Below are 19,062 nucleotides of genomic sequence, written 5' to 3'. Positions count from 1 at the left end.
GCGTGTGAAATTCACACACAGGGTAGGGGGACCAGTTCCTTTCCCTGTGCCGGTTATGGTTTCCCAGGAAGATCTGGTACCCGAAAAATCATATAGCTTGAGGTGGAGCTGTAGGTGCCCAGAGTGCCTTGACCGGGAATCGAACCCGAACCCCTCCTGTCAGCAGTCCAATGCTCTACCACCTGGACTACTGCGACCCGCTCTAAATTTATAAATATGTATATAAAAAAACATTTGGACGGCACAATAGAACACTAAATAAAATTGAAAACACGTAAAGGACACTCACATTGTAAATTGATTGAGCTTTCGGCCTTCTTCAGGTCAGACTGGAAGTTCTCGGACGGAAACTATGGATTCTGGGGGGGGGGGGAAGGTGCAGTATATGTAGTATATATAAATATATACATTGACACACCCATTTAAATACTTAGAATATTCGTCGAATAATACCCACTCACTATGCATATTCAAATTTAGGGCGCGTGAAACTATCAACTGTATGTGTTATCTATTCATTATTGACCAAACAAACGCAATATTTAATTAGTAGGGTAATTTATTTCTGATCACGTTTCAATTTAATGCATCATCTACAGATTCGATATGTCATATATTACCTGAAGATAATGTATTACATCAAAATATGGTCGAAAATAAAGTCAATTACTAGAACAAAATAATTATGTGGGCATTAATTCAACCAAATCACGTCAGAAACTACACAAGAAGTCGCGATAACATACACGTCTTCTATGTTATCGCGAGGGTATTATCTAATTTTTAAGGATAGTTCTCCTACAGGTATACATTATCATTTCGAAAGCCGCCATCTCTCCATCGGTTTATTTTAAAGACTCTATACTGTAGCAAAATTTTAGGACATGCATCATTATGAAATATCATCTTTATCCCTTGAGAATTTTCTTTCCTTTGGTTAAACTGCACAACCACTTTTTCACTTCAGATGCCCCTGCAGCATATAAATCTTCCTCACTATATCATAAACTTTACTTTCAATTGCCCAAATATTATTATAAGAGCAATCAAGGCATCAAAGATTTTTCATTTTAATATTTCTTTAAATTTTTTCCTTAGAATGAACAGGAATAATTCAAATAAATTGATCTTTCTACAAAATAAATGCAATATTTAGAGGGCAAGAGTAAAATACGAAACAATACCTTTGTGAAAATACCTTTCTCTCCGCCGATTTGTTTTACAAGCCGCATTTCGGGATAATGTTAAACCACTAGCACCGATCTAATGCCTTCTTTATCCCTTGAACAGTCACTTACCTTCCTAAGACTGCACTTCAGAGCCATCATCTGTGAAATAGTTTAGAGCATATTTTTTTCTCCAAAAATGTAAATTATTTCAAATGAGCGCGTCTTGTACGGATCGCATATACATTTTATAATGCTATAATGTGAAATGTAGCTTATAATCCGTCAATTACCAGATGGTTTTATCCCCTATCTTCTATGCTGGGCTAATTTTCGGGGTCTGAACTGGATAATTATAGATTAAAGTTTCACGAATTTGATAGTCATGGAATAATTATCATACCAAACCTTTCCCAATTTTCCATCGAAAATATCGAATTTTTGTTTAATGCTCCGGCCTAACCAGAAAATAGGGCTGCTAGGCAAAGCTACCGATTTCTCAATGAAATTGTCGACATCTGCCATCTAGCAGCATTTATATTAACTACGTTCTCCTTTGCACTGTGTGGCGAAACGGGGAACTGTGCCCCGAATACTCCCTAGATAAAAGACCTTTTACTGGAAATTCTCCGGTGCTCCTTTCAGTCTTTTTCCACACTTTTCCTCCTTTCTTCTTTTCTCCGAGCCTCTTTTCACCAAAACCCCAGAAACTTCTGAGGTAAATCCGACTTCATTTCGGCAGAGAAAAAATGTTGGTGCAAAGTAGTACAAACCTTTAGTTTACAATGGCTGTACGCAATTATCAAAATTTTTTGTCGTTTTATAAAATTTAAAATTAGTTATCAAGGTACGAATTACCACAAATGAACTACACACGACACAAAGCTAATTTTAAAACAATTACTAGCTAGGAATAATTACCGAAAAACTACCCTAGAGTAAACTACTACACTATGGCGTATGGTGTAAATCCAAGCTGCCTCTTCATTAAGCGCCCTACAATGAGGGCCCTAAAAGTATGCTCCCTCATGTCTAGCCAGTTTGGACGCAGCTTTAACAGTTATCATCTCAGACGGTGGAGCTGAGTGGAGTGGGCGCGATAAGGCCTTAAACCCTCTTGACTAAAAAAAGTATCCCCAATAGTCGATACACACATCCCGACGCGACCTCATAATCAGCGTGGGCCTTTCTCTAACCATCCTGGCTGTCAACTTTCATTGGCGTACGATGAAGGCATACAATAAGATGGTCGCGATTTAAATTGATCTAAATAATTTGGAACTACAGCCATAATCCCTACTTATATACCTGCCTCGAAGGCGTGCTCCGGACGAAATCCGCACTAAAATTATTTGACAATTAAATAATACAAATTGGGGACGTACATATGTTAAATTTTGAGTCCGGTTAGCCACTCGTTATAACTACACTCTGAATCTTAATGCTATGAAAATGTTCTTTGAATTTTTTTGCAGACACTGCTGGAAGAGGATAACTTTCGATATTTTTTGTGTGATAAGACAAGAACGATGAAATTATCTTGAGTTGTTCAATACACATACCATTAAACCAATAGGAAAAATGGGACTCGGTCCAAAATCTTTTTGATAAGTTACGATTACAATCTTCAAACGAAATATTTTTCCAAGGGTATCATTTTAAATTAAGAAAAAGGATCAGTGCAATGAAGCAAAATGTGTATGGAGTCGTAACTTTCAAGAGTTGCAAAAGCCTAAATGACCAATGCCTATTTGAAGGAAATCTTTAAGGAAAAAAATCGCAAAAAAGGAAAAAGAAACTCTGTTATAAAGCTCACAATGAACTATTTCCATTTCGATTACAGTTAATGTACTCAAAATCAAGGATATTCCAGTGTTTCCGCCAAATTTTGCGGGAATTATTGTAAAGCAAAGCCTCAAGATCTCTCCGTCCAATTGCAGAATTTTTAATCAAATTCCTTCAATTCCAAAATCAAACCACAGATGCATTAAAAAACGATCCTCTAGCTGAATTTCTAAATTAAATGGCTCTTCTATTCCACATTTCAATTTCACCGCGTCTCTTTCATCTTCTGTTTTTTGCTCAGTCAGGCAAGTTGTCTCGGACATCCTAATCTGGAACGCCTAAAAACACCAGTGCTACTAATACAGATATTTTCGAATGTGGGCGAGGTCATATGACCTCATGCATATTCACTGGGACCTCGATTATAGCACAAGACGGGGATGTGTTCAAGGGTAGGTGATTACGGCTGCGGTTAAATGCCCGATGACCCCGAGATCCTGAATTTTAAACGCTTTCATGGGTTCGTTTAGTTGGAAATAATAAGGCAAACAAAGTTATAATGAACTCGTTGAAAATAAGCACTGCAGGGTAACGATTGCATAGATGATTTAAGCATAATTGTGTGAAGTATAATTCCTAACGTTTTTATAGGACGGCATTAAAAATTTGCTTGAGGAGCCTTTCATAACTTAAGTAAAAGGTTTTGGGATGATGTTTTGCTATTCGCATCCATTATGTTTGAACCCTAACTTCTCGACTTCTCTAGGTTACGAAACCGAATCCTCACAAAGACAAAGAAAAATTACTCATTGTATCCATACCTCCTGTCGCATCCTTTATTGCAAGAAAAGAGAAATTAATTTAATGATAATAGTTAATGATTCCAAATCTTCTAACTGCTGTTAAAAATTAAATGAGTTAATAAAAGTTCGAAACTGGCAACTTGAAACTACAGCCATGAACCGGTTATGCGCCTACTGTAAAGGTGTACTCTTTACAAAATTTTCACCTTGAAAAAGCTTGGGCGGCACTCATGGGGCTCAAATTTGTGACCCGGAATATAAAACGAGCCCTACGATGAGTGGAGTGAGCCAGCAATTACCTTACTCGATTCGATTTCGTATTGGGTAAATCAATATTCTCAGTCTAAGAATATCAGCATAAAGCTTCCCATCCACATTAATGTATGGCTTATTTTACTTGATAAAGTTTTGAGTATCACTCACCGGACTATTCATGAAACGATTCATCTCTGATTACATTTCAAAGGCGATATAAAATTATATGAACTTGGAAAATTTAAATTAAAGGACAAAATTCATGTTATATTATTTATATATATATATATATATATATACATAGGAAATACTTTAAATAATGGATACTGGATGTTAAAGACAGAAGGACTGAAAGAAGGCTGGTAAATTTCTGTTTTTTCAAAATAATGTAAATACTGGTGTGTGGTTTTATAGTCTAATTCAGGATTTAGATTCATTGACAATACGATGCCAACACTGCACCCATACCCATCAAATATCCGATGAAAATGGTGCCAGCCCAACGTTTATTGAGCTACTTAAAATACTTTAAATGCAACATTTGTTCTTCAATTAAGGTTTTGCAAAGTTACAAAAATGTTGTTCTCATGTGAAATGAGGTTCACTCGATGAGGAAAAATAACTGGGCTGACGTCAACTCTGCGTGGTTGATATGAGTTGGGTATCGGAGGTAAGGGAAGTGGTGCGCCGCGCGTTGTTTGACATACAATCAATATTTTCATTTTGATTTCGTACTCACTGTCTCTGTCATTAAGTAAGACATGGTAGCAGTAGGCAGACTTACCATATTAACAGTGCACCCTCAACTGCTCGGTGACATAACGAAGAACCTAATGTGTAGAACGGAGGAAGTAATGTTGGGAAAAAAGGAAATCACGACTGCTCCGTGGGAGGCAAGAGACAAGTAGATAACGGTTTTAATTACGCAGGCATGTAAGCAATATTGGTGTGACGCTGTATGATTTTATTTCGGGAACGCAATCTGTATTCTCGTAAGAAAGCGATATGGTGAAACCACGTCGAAAGAACCTTCCGTTCAAAAAGGGAATAGTAAACTGGAAATTAGTGAAATTATGCGGCCTCCATTGGAAAATTTATATTGCAGAATAGTACTTTCATATTTTAGATACATGATGACGCGTACCGATCAATAAATAGTATTCGGTGCTTTTAAGAAAACCTGAAGTTCCAGCCGAAGTGCTCTAAGTAGGGGTTCCAGGCAATGACGCCATGGTACAAGGGCTTTCCCCTCGTTGCTGGGCATAGAATAGAGGTGGACAGAAGGAAGGAGTATGAGACTAATTTTAACATCAAACCCTAGACACTTTCGTTTTGAAGGAACTTGGGTTCTATTGCCAAGCAGTAATCTGCCAACGCATCATGCAAGCAAGCCGTTGCATTTTTCCATCGTAGTGGAGTTCACGATATGACTAACTCACGTCGCTAAGCTCCGACGAGAGTTACCCACCACGGGTCGATAGTAGCAAAATCGATAGAGAGGATTTTGTCAAAATTTACATAGTCACCGCTTTCCACGCAAAATAAATCAAAACTGACATTACGATATTAATAATAAATTATTAAAATAATTTCACACATTTATCCATGACATTTTTTTCAGCGAACAATGTTCCACAACTTTCCGATAAATAATGTTTCTCAAGATGCCAAAATTTTGTTTTTATTCATATTGGCAGTATGTCGTGCATGTAATATTGTTTTCCAAATTAAGTTATTTATTAGAAGAGGTTCTATTTATTCTATCTCCACTCCAGTATTTTATAGGCGCCACATAGATTAAACAATCCCGTAAAAAAATCTAAAGGATAATATTGAACAAGGCTCCAAACAATTCGCAATCGATCTGTAGTTTATTACTACCAACATCGGTAGTGGTGGTCTGATTTTATGGGAATTCAGTGGACAATCTTACTCCATAAATACAATGTAGGTCCAAGTAGCATAATTTCCCTCTCTCGTAGTGTCTGGTTGTAAAACCGTTATCTTAAGAAGTGTTCAATACGGTAATGGGCTATATTGAGGCATGTAACACTGATGAAAGGCAAAAAATATTTATAACTAAGCCATGAATCGTGAGAAAGTGACTCGAAATCGAATGAAATTAAATTGGCTCAATGTCAGTTCAAGTCAATGCTTTTCTGGATCAATATCTGGAGTGGTCCATTTTACTGGGACATATTATGACTAATGACGCCTCATGTTTGGTAATAAAAAATGTAGAATCAAAGTGTTTTAGTTCCAAATCATAATTTTCCTCATTTTGCTAATCCGCAATAAATTAAAGGTGCTGTTTGAAGTGCGCTAAATTATTGCTAGGTAAATAGACAATCTACTCCCGATTACCATGAACCTCTTGATAAAAGTGGAATTTTTAATTGACGAAGTATGAACGGAATATTTTTAATGAATGATGCTTTTTGAAAGAATGTTAAATATTATTTACTCAGATTCAATTGTTAAAAGCCTGGTGCATTGGAATGTTCAATTTAATTCGATACATTAAAGTGGATTGAATATTCATATTATGTTCTTGGATATGTCCGTTGGAGGTTGCCTAGGTACACGTATGCATAGGTAGGCTGATAGAAAAGTTTAAGTCATTGAACAACCAAACATTGAACATTCAATCAGGTATTTCTCCCCTTATCTTTTACGTGAAGGAAATTAAAGAAAAGAGCGTCCTTTTTCACACCCATTCATGCTCGTTATTCCGCAGAAACTAATACAAGTCTCGTCAGTGATTTTCTTCCTCATCCAAATAACTATTTGAGAATTATTCCTTATCATCGCCGTGCTGTCTTGTCTTGGAACAGGATCGACAAAATTCATCTTTGAGGTCATTTTTCTTCCATTAAATGGCGATTCCCCTTTATGCTCAAGATTTGGAAACTCTCAATTATTACATACTCCAAAATTATATAAGTCCTCTCCTGATGGAAGTAGGTAGTGGTTTTCTAGGGAAGAGACCAGCAGCACAGGTGTTATGCGCCAGAGATTGAGGTTAGGTAGGGTTTCATGGAAGATTGACCGAAATCGCGATTGGTATAAATCAGATCATCGATACTCACTCAAGTAGTCGTATTTATTCCAAGAATTAAACCCGATGGTCGGATTACCTACCTTTTGCGCAGCCCTTGAAGTGCTCCTCAGACGGCAGGCCAGTGAGAATAGAAATGAGAAGCTGGTGAATACCGCACAAACTAAGTCCACTTGCTGATTCATTTTTTGCACTATCTGAACCGAGCCTAAGTGATCCCCTTTAAATGTTTCCAAATTTAATATTTATCTTGTGCTCACTTTAGTTTGACTTCAATTTTATCTATAAAAAAAAAGGAAGCTGAACAGCATTCTAGCCTGAAATATCGATCCAGTAATTTCAACACTGATTTATAAAATGGGTAGGTGGCGTTTTGCTAGTGAACTACCAAAATTAATTCTATAGTGCCTTAGTGGCTTCACGCAAATAAAGTTAACCCTGAACCAGCTGGCTACATTTTCGTATTTTAACTGGAGTGTTATTCAAATTAAGTTTATTGTACCTTTAGGTAATAGCTCTTTTTATTGGTAGGTATTTCTTTCGCCTAGTACGGCATATAGAAATGATACGAGTATTAAATGATTGCTGCTCATGGTGCAAATCGACTTTTGTAACAACTGTTGACTCTCTCATTACAGGTCACTGTCTCCATCAAGTGGTGTTTCGCAAGAAACTCTCAGTGCTGGCCAGCAGAGAGGAGGTTCGCTGCCTAGGCCAAGCAGCCCTAGTCCTTCACTGGCCAGTGAAAGGGCAGAGGCAGAGTTGCAGGTAAATGACTGCTCCTGCTACATTCATAGTTAATTCTGTCGGTGCTCCAAAACAATGGAGATGCATTTCACTAACTATCTGCCCAGAGTTTCGGATAGGAATAAATTCCGATACCAGCGCTCCTCACAATAAATTCATTAATATTAGTTACTTACTAATCACCCAATCCATGGAAAACATTATGGTGATGCTGGACATTTTTGCTAATGTTTTTCCACATTAAAGCGAGTACACACTTCTAAAACGGTACAGCGGAGGACACCCACTCCACTAATAGTAAAAGTACCCTGCAAGGATGCTATTCCATCCGAGAATCGCGCTTTGTACACAACTGCCAATATCACTGACAGAAAGCCCACGCCATCGGACGAATATTTTCTCTAGGCTTCACCTCTACCGATGCAACAAGATGCTGTATTGTGAGATGATGGATTTTGTGGAATCCCCGTAAGCGTTTCCTCTACGAGATGACGGGTGATCTCATGGCTTTTTTCCAACTAGTTTATTTTCCATAAAAAGTGATCACTCATCCTCAAAATAGTATTCATCTCTACTAACGGCGGTGGGTCCGAAAAAATGGTCGTCGTAATGAAGGCAGGACAGAAACATCATTTATTATGAAAATCATGAGGTGTTGCACAGCGGTGATGTATTTTTCTCTAGACGCAAAGCCCAAATGTATTATGGGGGAGTAAATTTTCTTCCACCATCTATCTCCATATACTAGTCTCCGAAATTAGTGAATATATTTTGCCAAGACGCATCCCAGTAATCGATAGTGGTTAACCAAAATAGTAGCCAGTATTTCAACTAAGAAGTCACGAAATTTTAGGGGTGGTTGAGATCTTTTGGAAAGGATTTGCCTGGGTTTAAGATATTAATAAGTGATTCAGGTGAAACTATTTCCCCTGATTTGAGTAGAATGTGTCCTATCAGTACAGTTATATGAAAGTATAATGAATACCATGCTCAATTTCATGAAAATTATGGTTTTAGTCTCCACCTGTCAACGCTATTAATCTAAAATTGACGTCAGTAGGCCATTATTACAAAAAACGTTATATATATATAACGTATATGTATACATATATATATATAACGTATATATATACATATATACATATATATACATATATATTTATATATATATATAAATATATATGTATATATACTCAAACGTTATTTCTTAATAATCTCGATAGACAGTAGTACTGCCTGCTGGTATATGGGAGGTGAGGTTTGCCCATATATATATATATATATATATATATATATATATATATATATATATATATATAAATTTTATGTTCAGCGGACCCAGAAAAGATGTTGTCGTGAGATGGCGCCATCTTCATACAGACGACATTTTATTCTCTGGACACACAGCTCTGAGTCCCTCAATAATTTCTTATAGGCCTTAAATTCTTCTTTCACTGCTAAATTCACTTCTTCCATTGTAGTCTCCACCATCACCTTTCTTGATACAGGAATCTCACTTCACATAACAAATTCACTACCTCAGTATAAAGCAAACCCACTAACCATCAGCAATACCAAACTTTACCAGCTGTCAACCCGCTCACCCCAAACGCTCGATTCCCAATTCTCTCTCTATCTGCGGGCACAGGATTTGCAACACCACAGCCTACATCAGCAAATACCTTCACAAACTATACAATGCTCGTCGCAAATGCGGTTACCCAGAAAATTTCCAGCTAAGTGATGTATGCCGCTCCACCCGACCACTATAGAAAAACAACCCCATATCTGACACAGGACTCAACCTTAGCGCCACCTATTTCCCAGGATCCCACAGATTAAAAACCATCATTAAAGAACTTTTTCCTAGTGTACACGATAATGACGCCACCTCATCTCTACGGCCCCAAAGCCCCTGTCTCGCGTACAGACGACTCGCCAATCTCAGAAACATTCTCAGATCCATAAACCCTTTCGCGCCGCCCCCCGTCAAATTTCCTCATCCTTCCGCTACTTGAAGCCGCCTCCGATTTAATACATTTCGGCTTATCATATATGTTCCTCTCTCCTACATCTCCTCATTCCGAAGCTTTCCAGACTGACCAGAAGAAGGCCTCAGAGAGGGCCGAAATCTTACACTTCCTAAAATGTGAGCGTCCTCTATTACGTGTTCCCTATATTTTTGCGCTCTACGGTGCCGTCCATATATCATATATATTATTATATTTCTCTCAAATTTTGTTATTTTCAAAAGAGTGAAGGCTACTGCCAAAATAAAATGAGAGTGGCAATAATTCTGAAATGGGGTAATAATTGTAATTTCTCATTACGATATATTAAATACGAAACCATAATATTGGGAAATTAAGAGAAGTTAATTGACTGGAGAAACCATCTACATAAATATCCCCCTTTACCACACATAATTTGTATTTACATTGATGAAAAACATTTCAAAAACATCCAAGCTACCTCAAAACATTACTATCTAATTATTTTAAAAATTTCATCATAACATGGCAACTTTCCCTTCAGGGCTAGCGACCAAAGATCCCTCGCTAGACATAAATTTGGGATATTTCAGTTCAACGCTTGTTCCAATACGTCCATTCCAACCCAACCATGTGGCTTTTTGTAAGGTCACTATTGTTGTGATGACTAAGGATTTGGCTTCTACATGTGGTGTGCAGTTTATATTTCTCACCGAACCGCCTGGAACCGCTCCAACTATTTTCAATAGGCCCATCGGGGGAATGAGATGCACCACGTTTCCTCCGTATTATTTCAACTTAAGGTCAGTCAGCATCAGGTTTTTTTATTTCCAATTCATGTGAATCACAGATAATTCCGATGTTACTTCCAAATTGTGATTTGCTGGGTTAGAGAAAGAAATCGTTGAGCGGAAGCAAAGATATCTAAAAAATAATTAACACCGATTTTTTCATCCAAAACGGACGTACTCGTAATTATTCTTACAACCTTAATACATTTCTACTATGTAACACAAAACTTGAAACGATGAAACTAAAAGAGCGTGTATAAAAAAGCAAAATTCACATTCAATGTTAATCGCAGTCGGTGAAATTTCGTAGGTATTTATGAATTACCTCAGTTGAATTGCTTGCTTGGATACTGTACTACTTAAATGACACAGTTTTAGGCGTAACATGGTGGAAATCCTTCAGGATGAAGAAGACACCTTGCTTTTTAGAGATGAAGATGTTACGCTGTGACGAAACCTAGGTCGTAATAAAAAAATTCTACATGGAAAAGCAAAGTCTCTTCTTTCATCATACTGTACTCGTATTACTTGCTCATACTCTATTTATGAATAAAAATTATTGAAGCTTTGAGTAGCCTGGTCCACAGTTTAGCACAATTGATGTTTGCATTAAAATTTTCAATTAGCTTTTTTAAATAATTTCTTGCAAATAACTTGATTCCCGCGTTCAAATACATTGCATAATATTTAATACAACCGGTGATTGAAACTCTCTGAAGTTGGCGGCATATTTTTATCGATGCATTTCAAAATCAGACCCTTTGGAAACACTAGCTAAAATGCTAATACGGTAATTTTATTTATTTAACGACTTCTACTAGGACAAGATTGAGACTTTATAGTCCCTCCTTCAACCCAACAACTAAAAATTGTATTTGGACACCTACAAACATCCAAGCCCTAGGTGGAGAAAACCCTAGGCTTAAATCGGACCCGCGACATCTAGGTTGGCAGGTGAGGACGTTACCCCGTCGCCACTGTGACCAACAAATAGGAATTCTGTGTTCACTTCTTGGTAAACATACAGGTGGCAAAAAGAAAGTGGAATTAGGCACCTAGACGGGCTGTAAATTACATTATTTTGAAGCGAGGTCTCAACCCACATCCTTCAATGCCAATCATCCAGTTAATTACTAATGTGGTGGTGGTTTCCAACTAAAAGCTAGTGGATATTATTTACTCTTTGCACTGAATTTCCAGTTGCACAGTATTTCGGCAATAATGTAAGCCAAGTATCATCTATGCAACTATGATTTCATGGTTTTACTCGTCCTTCTTTATATCAGGCTAAGAGTTTTCAAGTAAAATCAAAGAAAATTATGAGCTTATTGATTAATAGCAGTCTTTTTGCTTCCCTTTCCCGTTTGTGATTTATTACTTGTGTAACAAAATAACACTTTCTTAGATTATGCTCCTATGATAGCTACAATTTATTGACTATAGTTGCGTGTGATTTTGTTCCGGGAACCTAACGGTTAGTGCGGGGTCGTTCATAAATTTAGTGGAATAATCATGATCATACGTCAACTTGAGTAATTCATTTTACATTTTTTTAAATTAAACTTTCATCAATAATTGATGACCTACATGGAATAAGAATTTAACTGAATTGAAATTTTCAACGCATTGAAATCATCTTGAGTGTGTGTGATGTTTCCCCTTGGTCCATTGCGTGACTGCGGCCTTTCGTCTTTCCAGCCGCCAAGGCTGCTAAGGCGGGGAGAATTCTTCTTCGTTGTTAAGACGATCTAATTCCTCCCCGCTCAGGGCAGCCTTGGCCTCTTCTTCACTGGTAGGGCTTCTGCAGTGTCCAAGCTATGGGGCGCTTATGACGGTCCCACGGCCAGACTTAGATGTCAGCGATCTCCCGTATGAGTAGCTCCTCCGATTCCCCGCTTTCTCGAAGAATTTTCTCGGTCTTCGGCATAAAGATGTCCAGGGGTTCCAGCTTCCCGTCTTCGTGCATTTCGGAGAAGCGGTCGTAACGACCGCGTCCCAACAAGCAGCGAAGAGCAGAGACACCCCTGACCATACCGGCGCTGCGTACGTGATGTCGGGCAACACGCACGCACGGTACAGTCGACGCTCCATATCCATCAACGAATAATTGGCTGGAGCCGACTAAGCTCCGCGAACGCCTTCGGAGGAACACGAAGCACTTGGGAATGAAGTTTCCTTTCCATCAGCACTCCGAGGTAGAGAACCTCGAATTCCCACGGTAGAATGACTCCATTCACCGACAGATCCACTCGTGGCGGCCCTCCAAGTCCCGTGTGGAAGACAAAAATCATTAGAAGGATGCATTAAATATGCATGAAAGTGTTGTCCGATGAGCCATTGATGTACAATACTATATCGTTTAGCGGTACATTTATAGTCACATATAGAAGTTGAAGTTTTCGATGATTCCTAATGCCACCAATATGTTTCTAAAATAAAACTTGCTATATGTTCCTAATTTCGGGGACTCTGCAGTTCTTGTCCTTCCTACTCTCCACCTCAGAGGCCCAGTCCTCGTCGCGCCCTCTTCCTTAGTCTTCAATGCTTGGCCTAAAATTGACTGAAATTTGAACTTTGTTATCCCCAGAGCATGTGGAAGAGCATTTGACACTTCATATAACTTTCAACTTAATTCATCAAACTAAGTCCATCACAGTGAGCATAGGAACCCAGATGGAACACAAAGATACTGAAGGGAATGCAAGCAAATGAAAAGTTCACCGAGAGAAATGCGAAAATATAAGAAGCAAATTAGGCAATCATAGAAGGATGTTTCAAGGCAATAAAGAATACAGTAACCGAAATGGCAAATGAGCGACTTTTAAGGAAGCGAACTCTGAGTCCTTTAGGGGAATATGAAAGACAGATATAGTGATTTAATTATCTTATGCACTGTGGTAACGCAAAATACTAAATGCAATATCAGAACAAACTTACAAGTAATAGTGTCAATTTCTTCCAGTCTAAGGTTACTATAACGTGGATTTTATTCCTACACCTCTTGAACTGATTGCATAATTTTTCTAGAAGTGTTTTTTTTATACTCCGAGAAAAAGTAATCAACTCAACTTGAATATTTCTGCAGGAAAGTAAGCCTTTACAAAGTAGGTCACTGTAAGTCCTGCGATAGCTTTTTCTCCTCTTTAATATTCGTACCCTGGAACTTCGACAATAAGTTATTCATTTGAACCAGCAGGTATCCTCAATACGAATAAGTAATAAATTGTTACAGAGTTTGCAAATTAACCTCTAAGTATCGCTAAAGGGGCTTATGTTTTAGTCTCCATATCATCTGAGGTTTCATTAATAAGGCAAATTTTTTTTGAAAACAAAGAGACGAAATTATATTTTTGTACAGGAACCTATGTATCGCATGACATACGCACGAATGCAGTGACCAACAAAATAACTTTTCATGCAATGAGTGATTCAATACATCGAGTAAATGAGTTCAATATATTCAGCACTTTTTGAGATTCAATACATTGAGCACTTTTTGAGAACCAAAATTATGTACAGTATCACCGGTTGTTTTAAAGATTGTTTTATGTATATCCAATGCTGTAAACCCCCACGGTTGTAAGTGGAAGAGGAAGATGGCCATTGGCTATAGAATAATTGTAATAATTTCTGATTGAAGCTCGATAGCACTCCTTTTGTGAATCTGAATGAAATTTCCGTTCATACGGGGAAAAAGGTCAGGCACGTGCACTTAAACTCAAAATGCCGTGGCAATCGCTTTCCATGGTGCGAGCATTCGGGGTGATTACACTTCCACACTATTATCCTAAGAGGGAGGGTAGGCAGGAGGTAAAAAGAAGTCGAATGGTGCGAACTGGCTGGTTTGGACTTCTTTAAATTCCATCTTTCGCTCCTCATTTAGTTCTACCTGAATGGACGATCATTCCGGGCTGCGACGGCCATTTCCCTCCCATCCTTCATCAGGCCGAAAAAGAAAATCATCAATCCCAAATTAAAACTGGAGAGTTCTCGGTTCTCTGCTCCATTTTAACCAATACTCTATGGGCCTTAGATTGCATAGTGGCCGACATTAAGGGTCCCAGACCGAGTACTGAAAGATACCCTTTGAGATTTACCGTGAAGCACCTGACTTCGGCTATTAAAAGTTAATTTTGTGGAAATTTATAGCCGAGTTTTGTGGCAAAGGTTGGAAAATATTAAAAAAGGCTGGTAGGGAAAATAATACAATAGACGTATGTACCGTATATGCGAAAAAAAATATTATCTAAGCAAGTTCTCGTCAAGTCATTGAAGAGAATACATTCCATGATTCTTCCCTTTGGGAAAGATAATTATTATAACTGAATGATGAACCTTTTCAAGTACACCCTGTCAGATTATTACTCACCAATACTGTGGCACATTTCTACCGCAGCAACTAGTTAAACTAAAAATATTTAAGAAAAACTCAATGATTTATGTGGATTCTATTTTAAAATAAAATCCATCGCAAATGGCGCGAAAATTCTTTACTAGTTACGCCTTTCAGCTTCATTTGACATGGCATGTGAACATGTGTAACAGAAAAATTTTCACAATAAAAGGGTTCAAAGCTTTTTACTCTTTATTTCCAAATAATTTCAGTTCTAAATCTTTATTTTCTTTTTTTTATGCTTTCATAATAATTACTGCATTTATAATTATTGTAAAATACAATAAAATCATCTATTAACTCAAAAAATAGGGTTTTGAGTTCAATCTCTGCACGGAGAAAACAGATGGAAATGTCTGCCTTAACAAGTAAATATCTGTCCTGTTGAAATTAATATAAGAATTCTCCTGCGACAATTTTTATATTCACTTCAAATAATAATTTTTTTATAAATGTGAGAGTCTATATTTTTCGCACATCCCATGCTGTCTAACCTAATGAATTTGAACCTAATATTTGTCTTTACACGTGCATTGCAACAATTCAAATCATAACATGGAGAAACTTGAAAATTCATCAGTGTGTGGTCCCAACTGGCTACAAATATTTTTTATGAAATGTTTCTGGGATTCAGGAATATGCCTTAAGCCATGTTTATACGTTTTCAGTTTTAAAAGAGTTAAGGGCACACGTACCCCGGTTGTAATTCCCTGAGAACTACATGATTAATTATAATGGCCGTCTAGAACTTAACTTTAATAGGTAGGCAACCTTCGAATGGAATGAGTCCAGATATTGATGATGACATCTTCAAAAACAAAAGCCAATATGGAGAAAATATAATCCACAGTTTTAAAGTGCCATGCCCAATCAACATATTAATTTACAACCCAAAATATAATATACATAATGGGAAACAAGATTATGAAATATCAGCATTCGTGCTGATTACTGTGGTGGTGAACATCATGAGCATCATTACCATCAGTTTTCATTCTTATAGCTACTAAAAAGATTCAATTTTTAAAGAATAATGCAGAGTTTCACAGGCGTAATTTAAATGCATCAATGGCATGTCAGCGCGGTGATTCACCTCCCCCAACCTGAGGCATCTTACTCCAAACTTAGGGGTTAGATACCCTAGTAGGTGTCAAGAGACTTCTGAAGGAAATAATTACCGGTGTTGCATACAATCACATGGTTTCATACCTAAGAGAGTAACATCTACCTGTTTGTGTCACGCATGTAAGAACATCCCCTCTCATGGTAGGATTGAAAATGATAATGCCCTTAGCAGTGGCTAAAAAAAGAGGCAATTCAAAATATTTTCGTATAGGTATCCAGCAGACGGAATAATATTCAATTTTACATGAGACATTCAAGAGCTTAGTTGAAGCATTGATATCTCACTTGACTAGGAAATCACCTCGCCTGCTTTCGAAATTCGTATCAGAAAGGAGACGAGAGAATAGATATTGTGGCCACGAATCGAAACCTACGCAATACCTTGCAAGCCGCCGTGGGGCTGTTATCATGATGAGAGTCGTTGGCAAGGGTGAGAAGAAGTCTGCAAATGGGAAATATATTTAAATAAGCTCGTGTTTCCTACCTCTAGTCGCAAACCGAACAGTGTGAAAAAAATTCTCGAATCTATCAACCTTTCTTATTTTGTAACCACTTTCACTTAACGAAGGAGTGTTGCATTAAGCTCGCGGCGCCGCAAGTGAGATCTCGAATTTAGAAAATGCAGAATAATTTTAATATATTCGAAGTAAAATAATATAACCAATTCGTCAATATCTATAAATAATTACATCCAAAAATATAATTATCATGGACTCCCATGTTTATAATAGCAGTTTTAAGCATAGTGGCTAGCTTTTTTCTCTTTTTTAATTCAATTTTGATCTATGATTTTTAGATAAATTCCAAGTAGCTTAGTGAGAATGTGATTCAATTAAAATTAATATCATTATATATATATATATATATATATATATATATATATATATATATATATATATATATATATATATATATATATATAGTATTCTTCCTCACTGTTTCCCCTCTCACAACCAATTCGGCAACTACGAGTTTTTAGCAGCTGTATTTTTTCCAATACATATATCATATTGACATAATGATGTATTTAAATCCCCATGTTTAATTCAATATGGCCTCGACATTTTTTCTTAATATATTTTACCTAGTCAGAAAACTTCATTTGAGTGTCTCCGAATGCGTCATTGCAGGTCTGTTGATTTCTTCATTCAATGGTCTTTTTTGTCTTATCATTTTCCTCAGTAAAATGTATTGACGTCCATTTTTATTCATCATTGTTTGAGCCTGTTCAGAGATAAAACTTTCCTCTGCAAAGTGCATAGAATTGGCGAATTTCCGAGTTAAACAGCATATAATAAAAACAATTATGAAACTCTTAAAAGCAAGGTGAAGATAGGTAGTTTTGATTGGCCAGGTGGCGTACGACAGTTTCAATAGAAAAATATCATTGTTTTAGAAACATCCTCCACAAACTCATCCTCCAAATTTTGATGGTTATTCTCAAAGTAGTCTCCAGTGGAACCAATGTACTTGGGCCAACTTTTTTCTCAGTCTTCGAAGATATGCTGGAAGCCGTTTTTTTATATTTCATTCAAAAAGGTCTCAGCGGCCTTCACTAATGCTTATTATGAATAACTCTTTCCACTGAAGTGTTTCTTTACTTCGCAGAACAGGAAAAAAGTCACATTGAGCTAGGTTTGAGCTATAGGGGAGCATGGAATGGAGCATGATATTATTGATTTTCAAGGGCTACTCAGCAATAGCGCTTGCGATGTGCGGCCGTGCATTAACGTGCTGCAGAAAGGTCTTGGTGAATTTTCAGTATATTCGTATAGTGTTCTCCATTTACAATAGTGAGTGCTAGTTTGACATGCTAATACGCCACTCTCTGAATATGGAACAAATGATACAGCCATAACCAACAAAATTTTTATGACCTTTTTGGTGTAGGTGACGCCGGAGAATTCCACTCAGAGCCGTTTAATTTCAGGATCAAAATGACTTATTCAAGTTTTATCTGCAGCGTTAATCGTCGAAATAAACTCCTCCCCCTATGGCAAAACTTCAACTGAGAACACACTTTTACGCGGAAGTCCTATTGTTCTGATATGAACAGCCTGGGAATACACCACGCACAATCCCATCATGTAGACATTTCTCTGTTGTCCAAGTGTGGTTGGCACCAAATCAAATTTTCAAAATTTCTAATGGTGACGTTAACATAAATCGACCATCGTCATTCACAGTATTAACAGCGGTGTTAATTCCAAAGAAACTGCGGCAGATGCCGCAACAGTAACTTTTAACGGAGTAATCCGCTAATGTGCATTTCAATGCAACAATTTCATCAAGGCGAATGATTTTTACACTCTGAAATCTTGCATAGCGGTGTTAATGTTTACTTTCATATGAGTAGTGACTATAGCTCCGGGTCCACTTTCGAATGAAATTGTCTGCATCTTGAAAATATTTGCACCAGCTTCTAGCTGTACTGTGGCGAAGAAGCCTTCTATGCCATTGAATAGACAACGGCCTGCGATTCGTTTTGGTGAAATCAATGTTTCAATGCAGAGTGTTGCTCTTGGCATGCTATCTGCATTGTGGTCCTAGGTGACCTGAACTTTTTTCAAATTGCTTCAACTGCCAGTGACGTAATACAGGATTCAAATACATGAAAAGTGAAAATACATGCATACATATACATTAGAGAAAATAAAAAATACATAAATATAAATTACGTATTAAGGTAACATTATTTAAAAAAAATACTTTTTTCACAGTAAATGTTACCAATTGAAATATATGTCTGAATACTTTGCGTTGAACATATCTGTGCACAGGCATAATAGTATCCTAGTGGAACTCGTGTTGATATTGTACAGCAGCCTAGCACCTATTCCACATGAACATGAACACGCCAAGCTTTGCGACTCTTGGGGTTTTATATATATTTTTTGTAAATCATTCGCAGCACATCGTAGGAAATTAATCCTCCTAGCTCGAAGTGT

At 37.3% G+C, this 19,062-nt stretch overlaps 1 protein-coding gene across 1 annotated transcript in view; it reads left to right on the top strand.

The window, feature by feature from the left end:
* The window catches only part of Cadps (calcium-dependent secretion activator 1), a 368,169-nt gene that overhangs the window by 101,787 nt on the left and 247,320 nt on the right, over window positions 1-19,062 (top strand). Inside the window, exon 2 of the mRNA XM_071582912.1 lies at window positions 7,706-7,835. Coding sequence (XP_071439013.1) covers window positions 7,706-7,835 — 130 coding nt within the window. The remainder of the gene's footprint in view (window positions 1-7,705; window positions 7,836-19,062) is intronic.

The sequence above is a fragment of the Hetaerina americana genome, unplaced genomic scaffold, assembly GCF_022747635.1.
Source record: "Hetaerina americana unplaced genomic scaffold, ioHetAmer1.1.p SCAF_12, whole genome shotgun sequence".
Taxonomy (NCBI): Eukaryota; Metazoa; Arthropoda; class Insecta; order Odonata; family Calopterygidae; genus Hetaerina; species Hetaerina americana.
Note: the sequence above shows the minus strand (reverse complement) of the source record. Positions and strands in the feature narration are given on the sequence as shown.